Source organism: Triticum aestivum, chromosome 5D, assembly GCF_018294505.1.
Source record: "Triticum aestivum cultivar Chinese Spring chromosome 5D, IWGSC CS RefSeq v2.1, whole genome shotgun sequence".
Lineage (NCBI taxonomy): Eukaryota > Viridiplantae > Streptophyta > Magnoliopsida > Poales > Poaceae > Triticum > Triticum aestivum.
Genome location: NC_057808.1, coordinates 214,769,652 through 214,787,891, shown reverse-complemented (window position 1 = coordinate 214,787,891; position 18,240 = coordinate 214,769,652). Strand labels below are relative to the sequence as shown.

The following is an 18,240-nucleotide window of genomic DNA, read 5'->3' as shown; positions in this document are numbered from 1 at the left end:
GGGCGTTGTTCGCCTCCTAGGAGCCCTGGGAGGAACTTCAAGACCATGCCTGCGCTCAGTCCCATCACTCCGCTGGAGCTGCCGTTGTCTCCGATCCAAGCAATCAAGAGAATCAAGAGTAGCGAGTACCACAAAGCAATGGAGCTGGAGGCGCTGATGAACAGCAATGGGATGATGCTGGGGGTTTAGAACTTCGTCTCTGTTCATGGTTGGAGTGGGGGTAGTAAAACAGGCTCCGGAGTGAGCCTTCGTTTCTTTTTAGATTGTAAGGAGTTGTGTCTCTGTAATAATTTGCACCTTGGGGCCGTTGGCTCGCCAGTTTTCTAGTTCCTTAATCTGGTAGAACTTAAAAGTCGTGTAACAGATTCTGCTCTGGTTTTGTTTTGAATGAAAAATGGAACCGGGGGGGGGGGGTGTTTTGCCCTCCTGATAGTCTAAAAAAATGTTGTATGTTAAGGTGTTGGTTGATGATATGACATATTTTATCAACAATCTAACATACAAACTGTTGGAGATGCCCTCATATCTAAATCCTCATATTCATGCAAAGTAATGCACGCTCATCATATGTCATCAATTTGACAAAGCAAAATAAATCATAATTCAACACATGCCATAATAAAATTCAACAATTCAGGCGATACAAGAATGAATCATCTGCCTCTCACTTTGCACGTGTTGATCTCTTTCATGTGGAGCCACTTGCTTTCTTCATCCAAGACACTAGCATCTAACATGATTCTCAAATCCTCCGTGTCCTTTGCAAGCTTCAACCTCTCTTCGTGGAACTCAATTATTGTATTGTCTTCTTCTTTTCAAGTTCTCATTTTACATATTTCTCATCTTCTCTAGATCTATCTTCTTCCTCTCAATGATTAACTTCTTTTTCACCCTCTCCTGGTCGAACAACATCCCGATGAGGACATCACTACCACTGTTACACCCACAACCCCTGCTGCTACACATATTAGACCAATTACTAGTACCCGCGCACGCCAATTGAATTATCGGATACTTTCGTTTTTTGGTAATGATTCTAGTGTTCATGAGAAATTGAGAATATTATGCTGCCTAAATTGGACACATTTATTTTGCTTACGAATGAAGGGCCTAGCATGGACAAGAAGGATGAACATTGGGGAATGATCAAGTGTGGAGATGAAGCTGCGCGAAGGGAATAACAACATAGTTACTAGTGGAGATTTCAACAGTTTGAAGCAACCATGATGACATCCAAGGACTTGGATGAAAAATATAAGATGGTCTTTCATAAATTTCATCCATAGTTTATTATAGGTGTCCCGCCACTTTATTTTTGGGCCAAGCCATGTAATTTTGAAATACCTTTCCGTAGGCTATTTTTAGAGTCCATATTATAGGGGAAACAACTCGGGAGGTGTTTTAGTCCCACCTTGCGGGGGGGGGGGGGGACGAAATGCCCTCTCTTTTTCACTATAAATATAGCCCTTAACGCGTCATTTAGACTTGGGTTTTTTTAGATTCAAAACCGCCAAAGCTGCAACTCGCGTCTTCCGTTTGTGTTCAACGACCAAACCAAGACGTCACAGAACCCCACTTCGATCAATAAAGCTTACCTTTTAAATCCGCAGTATCCATATTGCAATCTCAGTTTCTTACTTGTTCTTCGTTTGCCTGCGGGAAATAGATCCTCGTGGTCAGGTTGATCGTGCTCGGCGTGATCAGTAATCTTTCGGAGTTGGTTTAGCGATTGTTAAGGCGCGACATCTTCGCACGTTCCTAGTCGGATCGTCAAAGTTGACTTCCACCAAAAATGATAATTAATATCTCATCGAAAGACAGGACACCTACGGCCCTATCACATCCCCTCCCTTTGTACATACAAGAAGAGCAGGCACCTCTCCTCCTTTTCCTCCTTGAACGGAAAAAATGTCTGTCCATGTGGCGAACACTTTGCTTGCCGCGGCGTCACGCACGTCCCTCTGCTTCCCCCACTTGTTTCCCATCACATGTCGGTTCCTCTTTGGCATGGTCGCTTGCCCGTCAGCTCCTTCACTTTGCTCATCATCGTCATCCAATCCAATAGATTGTTGGGAGCTTGAGCCATCATTTGTCTTCAACTTCTTGGTGGGTTTTTAAGCTCATCAAGGGTGAGTTGCCACTTTAGTTCCCATTCAATTTCAACCAACAATGGGACAAAGTGAATGGCTTGTCCTCAGTTTGGTTGTACAAAGTGGCCGCCAACCCCAGCTAGCAAACAAGAATCACTCAAGACAACGCAACGAAGGGAGCTAGCAATACAAATGATGACAATATACAAATGCTGATAATGTGAAGCATGTCAAACTTACATAGCTATGGACTCTAGTCCCACTTTGGTTCCGGCCAGCCACTTGTGAACATAAACATCTAGGACGGCAGAATCAGATCGCAGCGTGAACGAGAAGCAGGTGTGAAGGAGGGCGGCGAGTTGGACGCGGGTGCAGGGCTGTCGATTTGGTGGACTTGGTCAATTTGGAGCATATTTGAATTAGGTCCGACCCGTCGAATACAACATGGCGGACGCGTCCAAGCATCCACAAATCTACCCCACATATGGGTTGAGTTTGAGGGTGCCAGACAACCTGGACGTTTGGGCTGGTTTTGGGGGGTCTAGTTGGGTGGCAATTTTGTGACCGGGCAGTGACCATGCTGCCCGCTGGGCGCTTGGGGAGGGTTTGAGGGGTCCGGTTGTTGATGCTCTAAGGGCCTCTTAGATTCACATGTTTTTTTCCTGAAATGGAGGCACATGATTTAGCTCGTCCATTCATTAAGAAGAAGAAAGTTGCCTAATTAATTTACGGAAAGCCACCACAACTCGCTAACGGGGCATACTCAAGATACACCACACACTATTGCGAAGAAAACCCGTCGAGGTTTCATATTGAATCATCGTCATCACTTCTCCTGGAGCAAGTGACTTCGGCTTCACCGAAAATAGCCATGGATGGAACCAGCACTGGAAAGGCCATGAGAAGCAACACGAAGGCCCATGACAAGGAATTAGCCACACGTGTCGGCAACAACGCAGATCCGGTTCAGACGGCGAGCTACGAAGGAGAATTATACAACCCCGACGTCGTGGAAGATCATCGAACATACCACTTGCTACCCAGATCACACCGTCACAATTTCGACTTCATATCAACAAACAACCCAAGACAATTCCGGTAACATGCTCAGAAGAGCCGACTAATAGGCACAACGATGTCCCGATCTTTCAGTGAGAGGTCTCTATTGGTTTGGGTGGAGTAGACTTTGACCATTCAACTATAACGTGCAAAGACACCGCGCCTTAGCAGTCGCTAAATCAATTTCGAAAGGTTATTGACCATTGCCGAAGCACGATCAACTTGGCCATGAAGTCTAATTCATGCAAGCAATTGAAAAACAAGTAACTATGATTTGCAATCTAGATATTGCGAGTAAAGATGAAGTATTGATGAAAGTTAGGGTTCCATAGATGGTCTTGACATGGTTGTTGGACACAAATTAAGTATATGAACTAAAACCACGACTAGACCATTATCAAAAAGCCAACTCACTCTCCAGACCATTATTTGAACGCCAAATTACTAGGAGACGACATCGTCAACAACACATCAGTTTAGCTATTAAGGTTAAATAAACATTTTGAAACAACACATCAGTTTAGCTATTAAGGTTAAATAAATATTTTGAAACAACACATCAGTTTAGCTATTAAGGTTAAATAAATATTTTGAAACAACACATCAGTTTAATAGCTTAGCTATTAAGGTTATTATTAGTACAAAAAAGTACTCACTACAAGAAAAAGCATGGCCAGCAACATTGCAAACGAATGCACTGGAAATAACAGAGAAAAGATTGCCGGCTTGGTAGACGGCAATCCATTGCAATTCTCAGCAAAATTGTACCCGGCCAGGTTCGTAAGGAGCCTCGGCAGCAAATATTACAGGATTGACCCACACGATGCTCGGGAACGCGCACTAAGGCTCAGGTCAAGATCTACCTCCTTGCTAGTTTCTACCCTAGGAGTCCATCCAATATGCCCCTGCCGAACTGGGAACAGTTCCAGGCAGGCTTCAGAAGCCACATCATCATCCAGTGGAACGAATCCGATGGGCTGGCAGCGCTCCTGCATAGGCGGAGACGCACTGTCAGGTGCCAGATGTACTTGTGCTCCAGTATTACTGCCTACTGCAGATCCGCCAGTCGCTATCTCTTCAGCCACCGAAAATAACAGCGCACCTTCGCTGACCATCTCCTGGATGAGCTTCTGCGCTCTTGGTGTCCGAGCCGTGACAAATCCAAACAATTGGGTCATGGGAGGCGCTGCCCCACACTCGGTAGAATCGATTGAACTGGGAGTGGCTGCAGCAGGTCCCGCAGGGTCAGCTGATGGCTTGATGAAGTTTTTCTCATCTTGGTGGTCCACTTCTTCAGGCATATCTGGTTTACTGTCAGCTCTTGGCTGTGTGAAACAGTTTGATCTAGCCTTTGGTGGGTTCGGCTCTGCGGATGACGGATTGTTGCCAGGTGAGTGAAGGCCCATCGTAGCACTCATCGTCGCCTCTTGCCCTCCACAGTTCTGCTCCACCAGCATTTGATTCTCAACATGCACGACATGCTTCACAGCGGAAGTTTCATGATCTGGTGACTCACATTGTACTTCATATTGCCGGTCCATAAAAATGTGTTCTTGTATCTCCCCTTCTTTGGCACATGCTGAATCATATTGTTGTTCAACTAGATGATCTTTGTCGGACTCATCTTCCCTACGCTTGAACATCCCCCACAGGTAGCGTTTGCCCTGGCACACTGTACATAACACAGTTTGATCAATGACTGGTAAAGCCATGGTCTATGATGCAAAGCAAAGCTTATCCAATCATTATTTTGTTGGCTCAAGAATAGACCTCTAAGTAAGAAGATTGATAATAACCACATAACCGTGTTCAATCTCAATTTAAGCATGTTGACTATGTGGAATGGCATGCCATGTGTAGCATATGAAGACAATGCAGAAATAAGAAAATTAATCTCCAGTTGGACACGTACAATGATATTGCGCTGGCAACATTGTGGAGGGGAAGATTAGCAGCTCAGCGACACCAATAACAGCTTGTAAGACAGCACCACTATCAATGATTTCCTCCACTGGACCATCCGATTCTTCATTTGGGCTAGAGATGAGGACATGGGACCTTTAGTATCACAATGAGCTGAAGAAAAGATGCGGAGAATCATAAAGGTAAACACATTACACACCTCGCACTGGGCGGGAAGAAATACAATGCAATGTCGCCATCAGTAGGTCTTGAAGTCCTCCAACTCTGTGGCCAGGCTTCCAACTGAGGGAGCTTGATTACTTTAACTACTGGTCGCAACGACCTTGACAATTCCCGCACGAACCCACAAGCTGTGGTCGACAGGTGTGCAGTCAACGAGATATATACTTCGTTGTTTATCTTAAGTATTCCACTGTTGACATGAAAACAGAAGAATGGGGAGACATCAGTATTTCACACAATAATAATATAACTATGATTGTTGAGGAAAAGCAGACCTCCAGATAGGTTCATCAGTGGGTTGTGAGTACATAGAACATTGCTGATTGGCAAACTCTGAATCAAATGCCATTCTGGATCCGAGAACAGGATCCGTTGCAACTAAAGTTTCTGATGTCAACTTTGAAGCATCATCAAGAGCACATTTACGATTACTGGTACCTATTAAAACCTCTTCATCTTTGTTATCTTCATTCTCCTCTATATTTCTCCTCCGTTTCTTCACAGGCTGAGTAATCTCACAAGATTCAGGAATCAAAATATCTAGGTGTACAGCATTGAGATTTTGACCATTCAAATCACCAGTCTGTACAGCTTGTTCGACACAATCTTCCATGCCTATTCTACGCTTGTTCAGTGGTCCATCACACTCAAGCGACCGATGATTATAATCTTCTGACTGCACATCCGCAGCCTCTTCTTCATCATCGTCCAGTATAATGAGCTGTGTTTGCTTCCCTTGATTGTCCTTAACACAATTCTCAACAGTATAAAAAAGTTCCGCTGATGTATCACTGTCCTCCAGAAGAACGATTTCTTTCAAATTGGTTCCTGGGAAGGAACCTGAATCCACCTGATCCAGTAGTGTTGATGGTGCACTCTGATTTCCCCGTGCTACGACTGGTGTAACATGACCCTTTTGATTTTCAATTTCAACATTCCCTGGCGACAGGCAGTCACTGTCCTTTGAGGGGTTCAATTGCCTTGCATCACCTAGAGGAGGTTCAAATTCATCCAATGGGTTTTGGAGATTGATTTGTTTTACCCTTGCTGGCAAGCAATTTGCAACACAATCATTGTTTAATGTATGAACACAATGTCCATGGCCAATCTGCTGACTCTCCTCTTTGCCGGCCTTGGATGTTTCAATGGTCATGACTTCACAAGAATTAAGTGCCTTCCCACTATCACAAGAAATATTGGGTACACTCTGATTTCCCCGTGCTATGACTGGTGTAACATGACCCTTTGGATTTTCAATTCCAACGTTCCCTGGCGACAGGCAGTCACTGTCCTTTGAGGGGTTCAATTGCCTTGCATCACCTAGAGGAGGTTCAAATTCATCCAATGGGTTTTGGAGATTGATTTGTTTTACCCTTGCGGGCAAGCAATTTGCAACACAATCATTGTTTAATGTATGAACACAATGTCCATGGTCAATCTGCTGATTCTCCGCTTTGCCGGCCTTGGATGTTTCAATGGACATGACTTCACAGGAATGAAGTTCCTTCTCACTATCACAATAAATATTGGGAGCATTGCAATCTCGTGTAATGGTCTTGTTACCCATTGGTTGCATATCTGACCCCTTTTGTTTGTGCTTCCTTAGCATAGAATTCTTGCTTGACAAACATTTCTTTCTTCGAGATTTACTTTTAGACTTCTCTGACTTACTCTTATGGTTTCTACATGGCCCTGCTTCCCTTGTTGACCTCACACTTATGGTACTTGCCCGGCGTACTGCAGAACCAGAACGAGTATGTTTTGGCGCCTTCTGCAAAAATCCCTCATAAGTAACTTCACCACGCTTTGGCAGGCATTCATCACAGAACCAGCGTTCTACTAATGATCCATCAAAAAGAACCTTGGCCAGACAGTATCTACAAAATGATTACTCACAATAAGCAAAGAGCAAGTAGCACTTTTGGGGAAACCAACAAAAAGATAAGAAGCATAGTAACAGAACTTATTGGGTTTGTCCTGTAATCAATGTATGACATCAGATGTATGACATGTATGGCATCTGATGTGATCAATAATAAGTTCCCATGAGAACATTAAAACTTATTGGGTTTGTCCTGTAACAAGCATAACGTCAATAAATAAAATAGATTTGATTGAGTATTGATTTACACTTCCACCATGAGTGCAGCCAAAACTTTTACGGGACAAGTGGCGAACAGATGAGCAAGCTATGAATGCAGCCACCTATTTTGCAAATGTTTCAACAATCTAACTAATTTGTTGCAGCAGCTATTGAAAACATAGCACCATGATAATATATTGTCCAGAAATCAACAGAAGCAGACATGAGTTGCATGGTCTAAGAAACATTCATATGTGAGGAGGTAGAAGTGCCGCAATCGTCCATGTATTATGCATCCAGGAAACGTACAAAAAGAACTTGAAGTATCTGTCCACAGAGTCACTATTCAGAGATTGCTACATAATTATGTCATCATAGGTAAATTAATACTAAGAAGTGACAGCACATATTAACTATATGCTCCGGAAAATAAACAGTGCAAAACATATTTTAGCCTTATTAAAGGTAAAGGCATGTGATGTGCTATTAGTTCCCTTCATGGAAAAGTTTGATTCCTACATTGATTAGTTTTAGCACTTTAGACTCCCAATGATTATAGTGTTGCTTCAAATTGTACACCATTATTTGCCAACATGTTTCAGTGCAAAGCATTAGCACACTACATCACTTCCTGGATGTATACATTTTAGTATTCCTTTTCTGACAAAAATTATTATGCATGTACTCCCTCCTTTCACAAATATAAGATGTTTTAGATATTTCAATACGGACTACATACAGACTGAAATGAGTGAACAAACACACTAAAATGTGTCTATATACATCCGATTCACAAAAATATTAAAACGTCTTATATTTATGAATGGAGGAAGTATTAAACATCTTACAGAAAAAGCATTTTAATACACAGGACAGGTCTGGAATTATCATAAGACTTTTCTTACATTGAGCTGACTACTAAGTCTTTATACAAACAGCTATCAACGAAGCATCTATGCTAAATTGCTGCATGCTGTATTTAGAAGAAAATAATTATAGTGGATAAAAAATCATACTGGTGCATGGCACACTTGCAGTGATCGCAAGATAGCAAAAGATGTCCATAACCAACATCTCCACAGATTTCACATACAACAGCCTGCATGGTGATAAAAAATGTTAGGGAGGTTATACACTTTAATATGTTGCAAGGGAAATTATTCTGTGCTTTAAATCACGTTCCTTCACAGGCAGAGGTAGGGAATTGGTATTTTGGCATTAGCAGGCTCGCTCGTAGGCAATCCTACACATAGTTGGTTGCCACATTATACATTTCAATAGTTTCAAATATTAGGCGTGCGTACTAACATGTAATGACCTTATATTCAAACTTACGAGTATAGATTGTGACCCAACACTTCTTTTTTTAATGCTATTCTGATCGAACACATGATAGACATATTGTCTAAGAAAAACTTAATGTACATTGTTTCCTTACTTGTAAATATCTGTAGAAACTAAATTAATTACCTTATCCTTTCAAAAATAGTTGTCACATTTGACTTAGGCAGAACTATGATCATCAGGTTTCGTGCAAAATCACCAAAATGCCCTTCATAACTACTACCCCCTTTTCAGTTTAGTAGGCCTGCGCGTATCCCTAGATTAACAATTTAACCAATATAATACCAGCAATATATCCCAATTTTATACCACTAGAAAATATACCACTTGGAAGTTTCTAATGATATTTTTTTTTTGTGATATATAAATTGTATTATTTTGGTCAAATTGTTAATCTAGGGATACACGCAAGCCTAATAAACCAAAAAGGAGGTAGTAAAACATATGCCATGGGCCTACAAAATGTATCGTGGAGTGGGTGGGGGTGGATAAGTGTAACTTGTGAAATGTGACTTTGTGAAAGGTGAGGTGGCATGTATTTGTGACCAAATCACATGGTCAAAAGTGTAAAGCGAACATGAAATGAGGGACTAACAGTCAAGAGTATGTTGAAGAGCTGGCTAGCCCTACCGGCTATCAGATCCATATGACAAGTGAATGTGAACGGATAGAGCAACAATTAAGAGTGTACAAAAAATGCAACCAATGTTTACAGGACAAATTTGATGCATGTAGCATAGAGTAGCTACTGAGGCTACAATAGTTGATTTGGATTTGAGCATGGATGGTGCTCAACTGCTGATTACAAATATATGAAGTTGATCAAAATCACTAGAATACAAGTATGTTGTCATATACTCCCTCCGTTCCAAAATATAGTGCTTCCTCTGTTTCCGCGCTTCAACTTTGACCATAAATTTAACCAACGAGACCGACTGCGGGAGGAGCAAAAATTATACCAGTGAATTCGTATTCAAAAGAAGTTTTCAATTATATAATTTTTGCTCCCGCCGCAGTCGGTCTTGTTGGTTAAATTTATGGTCAAAGTTGAACCTCGGGAAGCACGGGCGCGCTATATTTTGGAACGGAGAGAGTATCATACAAAACAGACATACCGTAAACCATATATAACAACAATCAACCAATCTGCAACCGTAAATCCCCAAGATTCTAAAACAAAGTTTTATACCAAATAAAATAGCTCCATATTTTCATGCCATTGCAAATAGGAGGCGGTGGAGGTGCTCCATTCCTTGTTTATGGGATGGTTATGCCCTATTGGAGGAAGCATGAGCTATTGCTACTCACATTTACTCCTTCTATAAGGAGCTCTTCATGGCAGAGCCACGATCCAGGGTTTCTTTGGCTGCTGACTGCTAGCCGGTAGAGGCCAAGACCTTAGCGAATGAGAATGCAGAACTTACTCTGCCAAACTCGCCAGAGGAGGTTGGTCGAACAATTGCTGAGATGAAGGCTAATTCAGCCCCCAGGCCAGATGGCCTCTCGATCTCCTTCTTTCAGAAGTTCTGGGCGCAACTCCGGCCGATGATTATGATAATGTTCCACCAATTTTATATTGGGACATTGGACATGTCCCGCTTGAAATTTGGTGTCATTACCCTGATCCCCAAAATAGTTGGGGCGACAGATATCCGACACTTTGGGCCGATCAGGCAATCACAGTGATGAATGTTCTTCAACGAATCGTATGTAAGGTGTGTGCGACGCAGTTTTCCCCCGTGGTGGAACGCCGGTTCGCTTTTCTGAAGGGGTGTCCTATACATGATGGGATTTTGGCTCTTCATGAAATTGTTCATATGGAGTGCCAGAAAGGCGTATTCCTTAATCTCAACTTCCAAAAGGCATACGATCGCCTTGACTGGTCCTTCCTCTGCCTAGTCTTGGAGTGGAGGTGGTTCAATGACCATTAGTGTTGTTGGATCATGCAGTTGATCATGAGCGGTAGCACAACACTTAACATCAAAAGGGAGGTGGGCCCCTATTTATGTCTTCTTGCGGGGTGAGGCAGGGGGGCCTATCCCCCCTCCTCCTCTTCAACATTGTAGTTGATGCCCTTCCAGCCATCCTGGATAAGCCTAGGATGGCATGCCACATTCTGGGTGTGGTTGGGCACATTATTCTTGAAGGTGGTGTGACCCACCTCCAATATGTAGATGACACCATGATCATGGTAGAGGGGTCAGAACTTGATACCATCATCTTCAAATCCCTTCTCCTCTGCTCTGAGGTCATGTGCGGCCTTAAGATCAATTTTGATAAGAGTGAGATTGTGTTGATGGGGTATTGGTCCGCCGATCAGCAGCGGATTGCGAACAACCTTAACTACAAGTTATCCTCTTCCCCATTGCGTACTTGGAGATGCCGCTTTTTGGCTCAAGGATCCTTGTCAAGGATTTTGACCTGCTTGTGGGACGGGTTGCGTCCAAAGGGAGTAAATCCATGCTTATTGACTCGTGTCTCTAGCCTCCCCATGTATAATGATGGGTTTGTATAATGTGCCGGAAGGTGTGCATAACTCCTTCGACAAGGATCTATTGCGCTTCTTTTGGCAGGCGGCGGATGGGCGCCACAAATACCATATGGTCAAGTGGGCACACATCTGCTTGCACAAGGACCTGGGGGTCTAGGTACTCTCGCGTCCCGCCACCGCATGAATGTGGCCCTTATGCGAGGATGGGTGTGGCGGATCATGGAGGTTGGGGGGGGGGGAGGGGGCTTGTGGTTGCAGCTTATTAAAATTTAGTATCTATAGTGCGGCCCTCTTCTTGTGAACATGTGAACATAGGGAAGGGTCTTAGTTCTGGAGGTATATTCAGTCGATCAAGCATGAGATTCAACTGGCTTTTCGTTTCTATAGGAAATGGAGATGACACCCTCTTCTACGTGGACCCGATGATGTTGGTTTCCTCAGACACTAAAAATGGGAATTGGAATGTCTCGTTACGACGAACATTTGGCCCTGAGGAAACTGTTGCTTGGCCTGCCTTCGGGCGGCCCTCCCGCCGATGCTTCTGGACCATCTGGACGCCATATGTTGGCATTTGACCCCTTTGGGGTTCTTCTCTGTTGGCTCAACATATAGCGCCCTATGTCATGTGCATACTCTTGCGTGGACTACATCTTTGTGGAAAGCGGCCCTCAGTGTAGATCAAGATCTTCATGTGGCAGCTTCTGCGTGATCGCCTCCCATCGGGGACGGAGTTTCTCAAGTGGCATGGCCGACATCAAGCAGGTCTTTCATTTTTCATTTCGTTGGTTGTTTCTTGTTCCTTGTGCTTGTAAGCTTTTTGGTAGCGCTTTGTATTTGTCGTTTTCTTTTCCTTGTAAGATGATGGTCGTCATAATTCCTGGCCGGTTGAGAACTTTGTTAATTCAAAGTCGAGCTCGTCTTGAGCCTTCGTTCTATAACATTCACCTGGGACCAAAGGTGCTCAGTTTGGCCACCACCTAGTGCATTGGTGAGCATAGAACCACCGCCTAGTGCATTGGTGAGCGTAGAAGTATCTCGGCAAAACGAGTATCTCGCAAAAATATTATAACCTTCTCCAGTTGTAACAGATATATTGTTTGCCTATATTCTAGGTTTGGATTGAGAAAATGCCAAGCATAACAGGAAAAGGAACAAACTATATGTATTCTTCATAACCATATCGGGATAAACTCAATTTATCAAATTCCAATGAGACCTCTTGAAAAACATCTATAAAACTATCTATTCGAATGGGAAAACATACTAGTTACCATACGATATCCGATCTGAGTGTGACCGGTCAGTTGGTCGGATATCATGCTACATACTGGCAAAAGGGGAAAAAATCATCAACATCCTGATACTTGTTGGTATCTACATGGCCTTGAAGAGGTGGAGAGGCCCAACCCACAAAGAGACAGCAACAAATGAATGCCTTGTTTCAGTATTTTGAAATCCTATAGGAATTCATAGTAAGGTCCTGTACAGTGCAGGTGCCTAGACAGCTGCCAAAATAAAAATATCCAGGTTATTTTTGTGCACATCAAGATAAGCCGGTGCTTGGAGAATGAAGCGAGTGCTTGAGTTTGCTTCGGTCCTGTCCTGGTGCTTGCCAAAGTAACCACCCCTTTTCCCATACAGTTCTAACATGTCTACTTAACGTAAGTCAAATTTTTATTTGAGGCTCAAGGATTGTCTCTCCTAATAAGCCTTGTACAATGCAAGGCGCTTAGGGGAAGTGCTTAGAGAAATAAACATTAGTTTCTTTAAGCATGGTGCTTATTTGTAGAGGGTAGACGCTTAATTAGGCATCTCTCATGTAGAAATAGGCACCGGTGCTTAAGATAAACTTTGTTTGTTTTCTAAGCACCTAGCATTGTACAAGCCCTAAGTACTGGTGCATAAGCACCCAACATTGTTTAAGGGCCTCCCTAAGCACCTAGCATTGTACAAGGCATCTCAATTTTGTGCTTTTCTCATTCTTAAGTTTTCAATTTCCTGCAATCCAAAGAGGCCCTTAAACAGATTGGCCTTGCACTGGGCCGAATGGGATCTGCGTCCACCGCAACAATGCCCAAGTCGACAATAAGCCAATATCTCTACGCACAATCGACCAGAAAAAACATATCCCTGTTTTAGATTACTAACGAATCTGGCTCTGGCTTTGGCCACAGCACGAAACAAAAGAAGAAGAAAAAACTACATGAGAAGAAGAGATGAGATAAGAGCACGTACCATGTCGCACCACCTTCCGCCGCTCCAAATAATCTCCCCGGGACACAAGCACAATGGCTTGGGCGTCCTGAGCTCGGACGAAATCAAACCTCCCAAATCTCCAAGAAACTGGATTCAACAGAGACCTCGAGAATCCATCCAGCACATTCCCCGCGCAAAACCCATCCTCTCCACGAAACCTCCAAAGATGGAAACGGGGTCACATCGACCTCAAGAACTTCTTTTAATCGCCGAGAGATTTTGGAGGCGAAACCCCGCTTCTCTCCGGTTGTACTTGTGCTGGTGAACCCAAGGTTGCAGGCTGGGAGCGGGGGAGGGAGAGGCGGCGTGCGCAGCAGCAGGTGAACGGAGCAATAATGGCTTCCTTCCTGGGACGGAGCAGTGCGATTAAAGCAAGTATAATAGACGACCTCAAGAACTTCTTTTAATCGCCGAGAGATTTTGGAGGCGAAACCCCGCTTCTCTCCGGTTGTACTTGTGCTGGTGAACCCAAGGTTGCAGGCTGGGAGCGGGGGAGGGAGAGGCGGCGTGCGCAGCAGCAGGTGAACGGAGCAATAATGGCTTCCTTTCTGGGACGGAGCAGTGCGAGGATGATTAACGAAAGCTGCGTGACAATGCCTTCGTATTTATAGGGGCTTATAACGCCTTCACGTAGGTTAAGGCACGGAAGGAAACCGTCCACGTAAACCACGGCGATAGACGAGATCGGGCGCGTAAAATGTGGTTGGATCCCGATTTTGACGGTGATCGTGTTGGGTTTATGAATCACGATTCGGTTAACGGCCATACTCACCATGTATACCCGACCACATGACTGGCCGGTTGTATCAGGAGTCAGCCCACACGACCGTGTGTGGGTGAACGTTAAAACTGTCCACACATTCGGGTGCAACTACGACCGATTATGTGTGTCAACTGCTCACCTCCATCCCGTGAGTGCAAGCGCGTGTGTAATCAACTTTAGTTGCCATGTGTTATTAACTGTAGTCGTCATGTCTGTCATCTCTAACTTTATCTCTACTACTTAAAACGAGCGTAAGGTTCTCATTTCATCTTTCTTTCCACCACCCCTTCGTCCAACCTTTCATGTATATGATAACCAATCACCTTAATTTACTTACATTTTGAATCAATTCCACTTTAATCTCTTCATACAACTTAAAAAGAACGTAAGGTTCTCATTTCATCTTTCTTCCCACCACCCCTTCGTCCAACCTTCCATGTATATGATAACCAATCACCTTAATTTACTTATCTTCTGAACCAATTACACTTTAATTTACTTACCAAACTTCCAATCAAAATATAAGGTAATTCAAGGTCAGAATTTGATGAACATTTATTTACACAATCGCATTATTATTTACATGTAAATCACAAGTTAACAGAAGGAAATATGCCTCAGAGGCAATAATAAAGTTGTTATTTATATTTCTTATATCATGATAAATGTTTATTATTCATGCTAGAATTGTATTAACCGGAAACTTAGTACATGTGTGAATACATAGACAAACAGAGTGTCCCTAGTATGCCTCTACTTGACTAGCTCGTTAATAAAAAATGGTTAAGTTTCCTAACCATAGACATGTGTTGTCATTTGATGAACGAGATCACATCATTACAAAATGATGTGATGGACAAGACCCATCCGTTAGCTTAGCATAATGATCGTTTAGTTTTATTGCTATTGCTTTCTTCATGACTTATACATATTCATCTGACTATGAGATTATGCAACTCCCGAATACCGGAGGAACACTTTTTGTGCTATCAAACGTCACAACGTAACTGGGTGATTATAAAGATGATCTACGGGTGTCTCCGATGGTGTTTGTTAAGTTGGCATAGATCGAGATTAGGATTTGTCACTCCGAGTATCGGAGAGGTATCTCTGGGCCCTCTCGGTAATGCACATCACTATAAGCCTTGCAAGCAATGTGACTAACGAGTTAGTTACGGGATAATGCATTAGGGAACGAGTAAAGAGACTTGCCGGTAAAGAGATTGAACTAGGTATGATGATACCGACGATCGAATCTCAGGCAAGTAACATACCGATGACAAAGGGAATAACGTATATTGTTATGCGGTTTGACCGATAAAGATCTTCGTAGAATATGTAGGAGCCAATATGAGCATCCAGGTTCCGCTATTGGTTATTGACCGAAGATCTGTCTCGGTCATGTCTACATAGTTCTCGAACCCGTAGGGTCCGCACGCTTAACGTTTGATGACGATTTATATTATGAGTTATGCGATTTGATGACCGAAGTTTATTCGGAGTCCTGGATGAGATCACGGATATGACGAGGAGTCTCGAAATGGTCGAGAGGTAAAGATCGATATATTGGAAGGTTATATTCGGACACCGGAATGGTTCCGAAGTGATTCGGGTATTTTTCGGAGTACCGGGAGGTTACCGGAACCCCCCGAGGAAGTATTGGGCCTTAATACGCTTTAGTGGAAAGGAGAGAAGGGCCACAAGGGGTGCCCCCCCCATGGCAAGTCCGAATTCCCCCTCTTGGAAAAAGGAAGGGGACTCCAACTAGGATTGGGAATCCTAGTTGGACTCCCCTGTGGCGCGCGCCCCCCTTGGTCGGCCTCCTCCTCCCCCTCCTTTATATACGTGGACAGGGGGGCACCCCAAAGCACAACAGACAATCTCTTAGTCGTGTGCGGTGCCCCCCTCCATAGTTTAACACCTCAGTCATATCATCATAGTGCTTAGGCGAAGGCCTGCGCCGGTAACTTCATCATCACCATCGCCACGCCATCGTGCTGATGGAACTCTCCCTCTTCCTCAACTAGATCAAGAGCTCGAGGGACGTCATCGTGCTGAACGTGTGCCGAACACGGAGGTGTCGTATGTTCGGTACTTGGATCGGTTGGATCGTGAAGACGTTCGACTACATCAACCGCGTTACTAAACGCTTCCGCTTTCGGTCTACGAGGGTACGTGGACACACTCTCCCGTCTCGTTGCTATGCATATCCTAGATAGATCTTGCGTGATCGTAGGATTTTTTTTTTGAAATACTGTGTTCCCCAACAGTGGCATCCAAGCCAGGTCTATGCATAGATGTTATATGCACGAGTAGAACACAATGAGTTGTGGGTGATAATAGTCATACTGCTTACCACCAACGTCTTACTTTGATTCGGCGGTATTGTTGGATGAAACGGCCCGGACCGACATTACATGACCGCATTCAGGAGACTGGTTCTACCGACGTGCTTCGCACACAGGTGGCTAGCGGGTGTATGTTTCTCCAACTTTAGTTGAATCGAGTTTGACTACGGTCGGTCCTTGTTGAAGGTTAAAACAACACACTTGAGGAAAAATCGTTGTGGTTTTGATGCGTAGGTAAGAACGGTTCTTGCTAGAAGCCCGTAGCAGCCACGTAAAACTTGCAACAACAAAGTAGAGGACGTCTAACTTGTTTTTGCAGGCCATGTTGTCATGTGATATGGTCAAGACGTGATGAGATATAAATTGTTGTATGAGATGATCATGTTTTGTAAAAGTTATCGGCAACTGGCAGGAGCCTTATGGTTGTCGCTTTATTGTATGAAATGCAATCGCCGTGTAATTGCTTTACTTTATCACTAAGCGGTAGTGATAGTCGTAGAAGCAATAGTTGGCGAGACGACAACGATGCTACGATGGAGATCAAGGTGTCAAGCCGGTGACGATGGAGATCATGACGGTGCTTTGGAGATGGAGATCAAAGGCACAAGATGATGACGGCCATATCATGTCACATATTTTGATTGCATGTGATGTTTATCCTTTATGCATCTTATTTTGCTTAGTAAGGCGGTAGCATTATAAGATGATCCATCACTAAATTACAAGGTATAAGTGTTCTCCCTGAGTATGCGCCATTGCTACAGTTCATCGTGCCGAGACACCACGTGATGATCGGGTGTGATAAGCTCTACGTTCACATACAATGGGTGCAAGCCAGTTTTGCACGTGCAGAATACTTAGGGTTAAACTTGACGAGCCTAGCATATGCAGATATGGCCTCGGAACACTGAGACGGAAAGGTCGAACGTGAATCATATAGTAGATATGATCAACATAGTGATGTTCACCATTGAAAACTACTCCATCTCACGTGATGATCGGACATGGTTTAGTTGATATGGATCACGTGATCATTTAGATGACTAGAGAGATGTCTATCTAAGTGGGAGTTCTTAAGTAATATGATTAATTGAACTTTAATTTATCATGAACTTAGTAGCTGATAGTTTTTGCATGTCTATGTTGTTGTAGATCAATGGCCCGTGCTACCGTTCCCTCGAATTTCAGTGCGTTCCTAGAGAAAGCTAAGTTGAAAGATGATGGTAGCAACTACACGGACTGGGTCAGTAACTTGAGGATTATCCTCATTGCTACACAGAAGAATTACGTCCTGCAAGCACCGCTAGGTGCAAGACCCGCTGCAGGAGCAACTCCGGACGTTATGAACGTCTGGCAGAGCAAAGCTAATGACTACTCGATAGTTCAGTGTGCCATGCTTTACGGCTTAGAATCGGGACTTCAAATACGTTTTGAACGTCATGGAGCATATGAGATGTTCCAGGAGTTGAAGTTAATATTCCAACCAATGCCCAAATTGAGAGATATGAAGTCTCCAATAAGTTCTATAGCTGCAAGATTGTAAGTGCATCTAGTGCCCCTTAGTGATTTTGGTGTATTGAAGACTTATAGGTTAAGGGACTGATGCGTTTGTGAGTGTACACAGGTCTATAAGTCTATGAGGAGTTTGATATTTACAGAGA

The 18,240-nt window shown here is 43.5% G+C and overlaps 1 protein-coding gene across 2 annotated transcripts; it reads right to left on the bottom strand.

Annotated features, from left to right (window-relative positions):
- Window positions 1-3,752: 3,752 nt before the first annotated feature.
- Window positions 3,753-14,044, bottom strand: LOC123120117 (uncharacterized). Of its 2 annotated transcripts, none has more exons than XM_044540138.1 (7): window positions 13,448-14,044; window positions 8,394-8,476; window positions 7,258-7,369; window positions 5,570-7,171; window positions 5,272-5,484; window positions 5,062-5,186; window positions 3,753-4,821 (listed from the first exon to the last, which is right to left on the bottom strand). In XM_044540138.1, the coding sequence occupies exons 4-7, from the start codon at window positions 6,901-6,903 to the stop codon at window positions 3,953-3,955; spliced, it is 2,541 nt and encodes an 846-aa protein (XP_044396073.1). In that variant the 5' UTR covers window positions 6,904-7,171; window positions 7,258-7,369; window positions 8,394-8,476; window positions 13,448-14,044; the 3' UTR covers window positions 3,753-3,952. The 2 variants fall into 2 exon arrangements, with proteins under 2 accessions (XP_044396073.1, XP_044396072.1); XM_044540137.1 differs by lacking the exon at window positions 7,258-7,369 and having other exon boundaries at window positions 13,448-13,656; window positions 13,858-14,044.
- Between the last annotated feature and the right edge of the window lie 4,196 nt (window positions 14,045-18,240).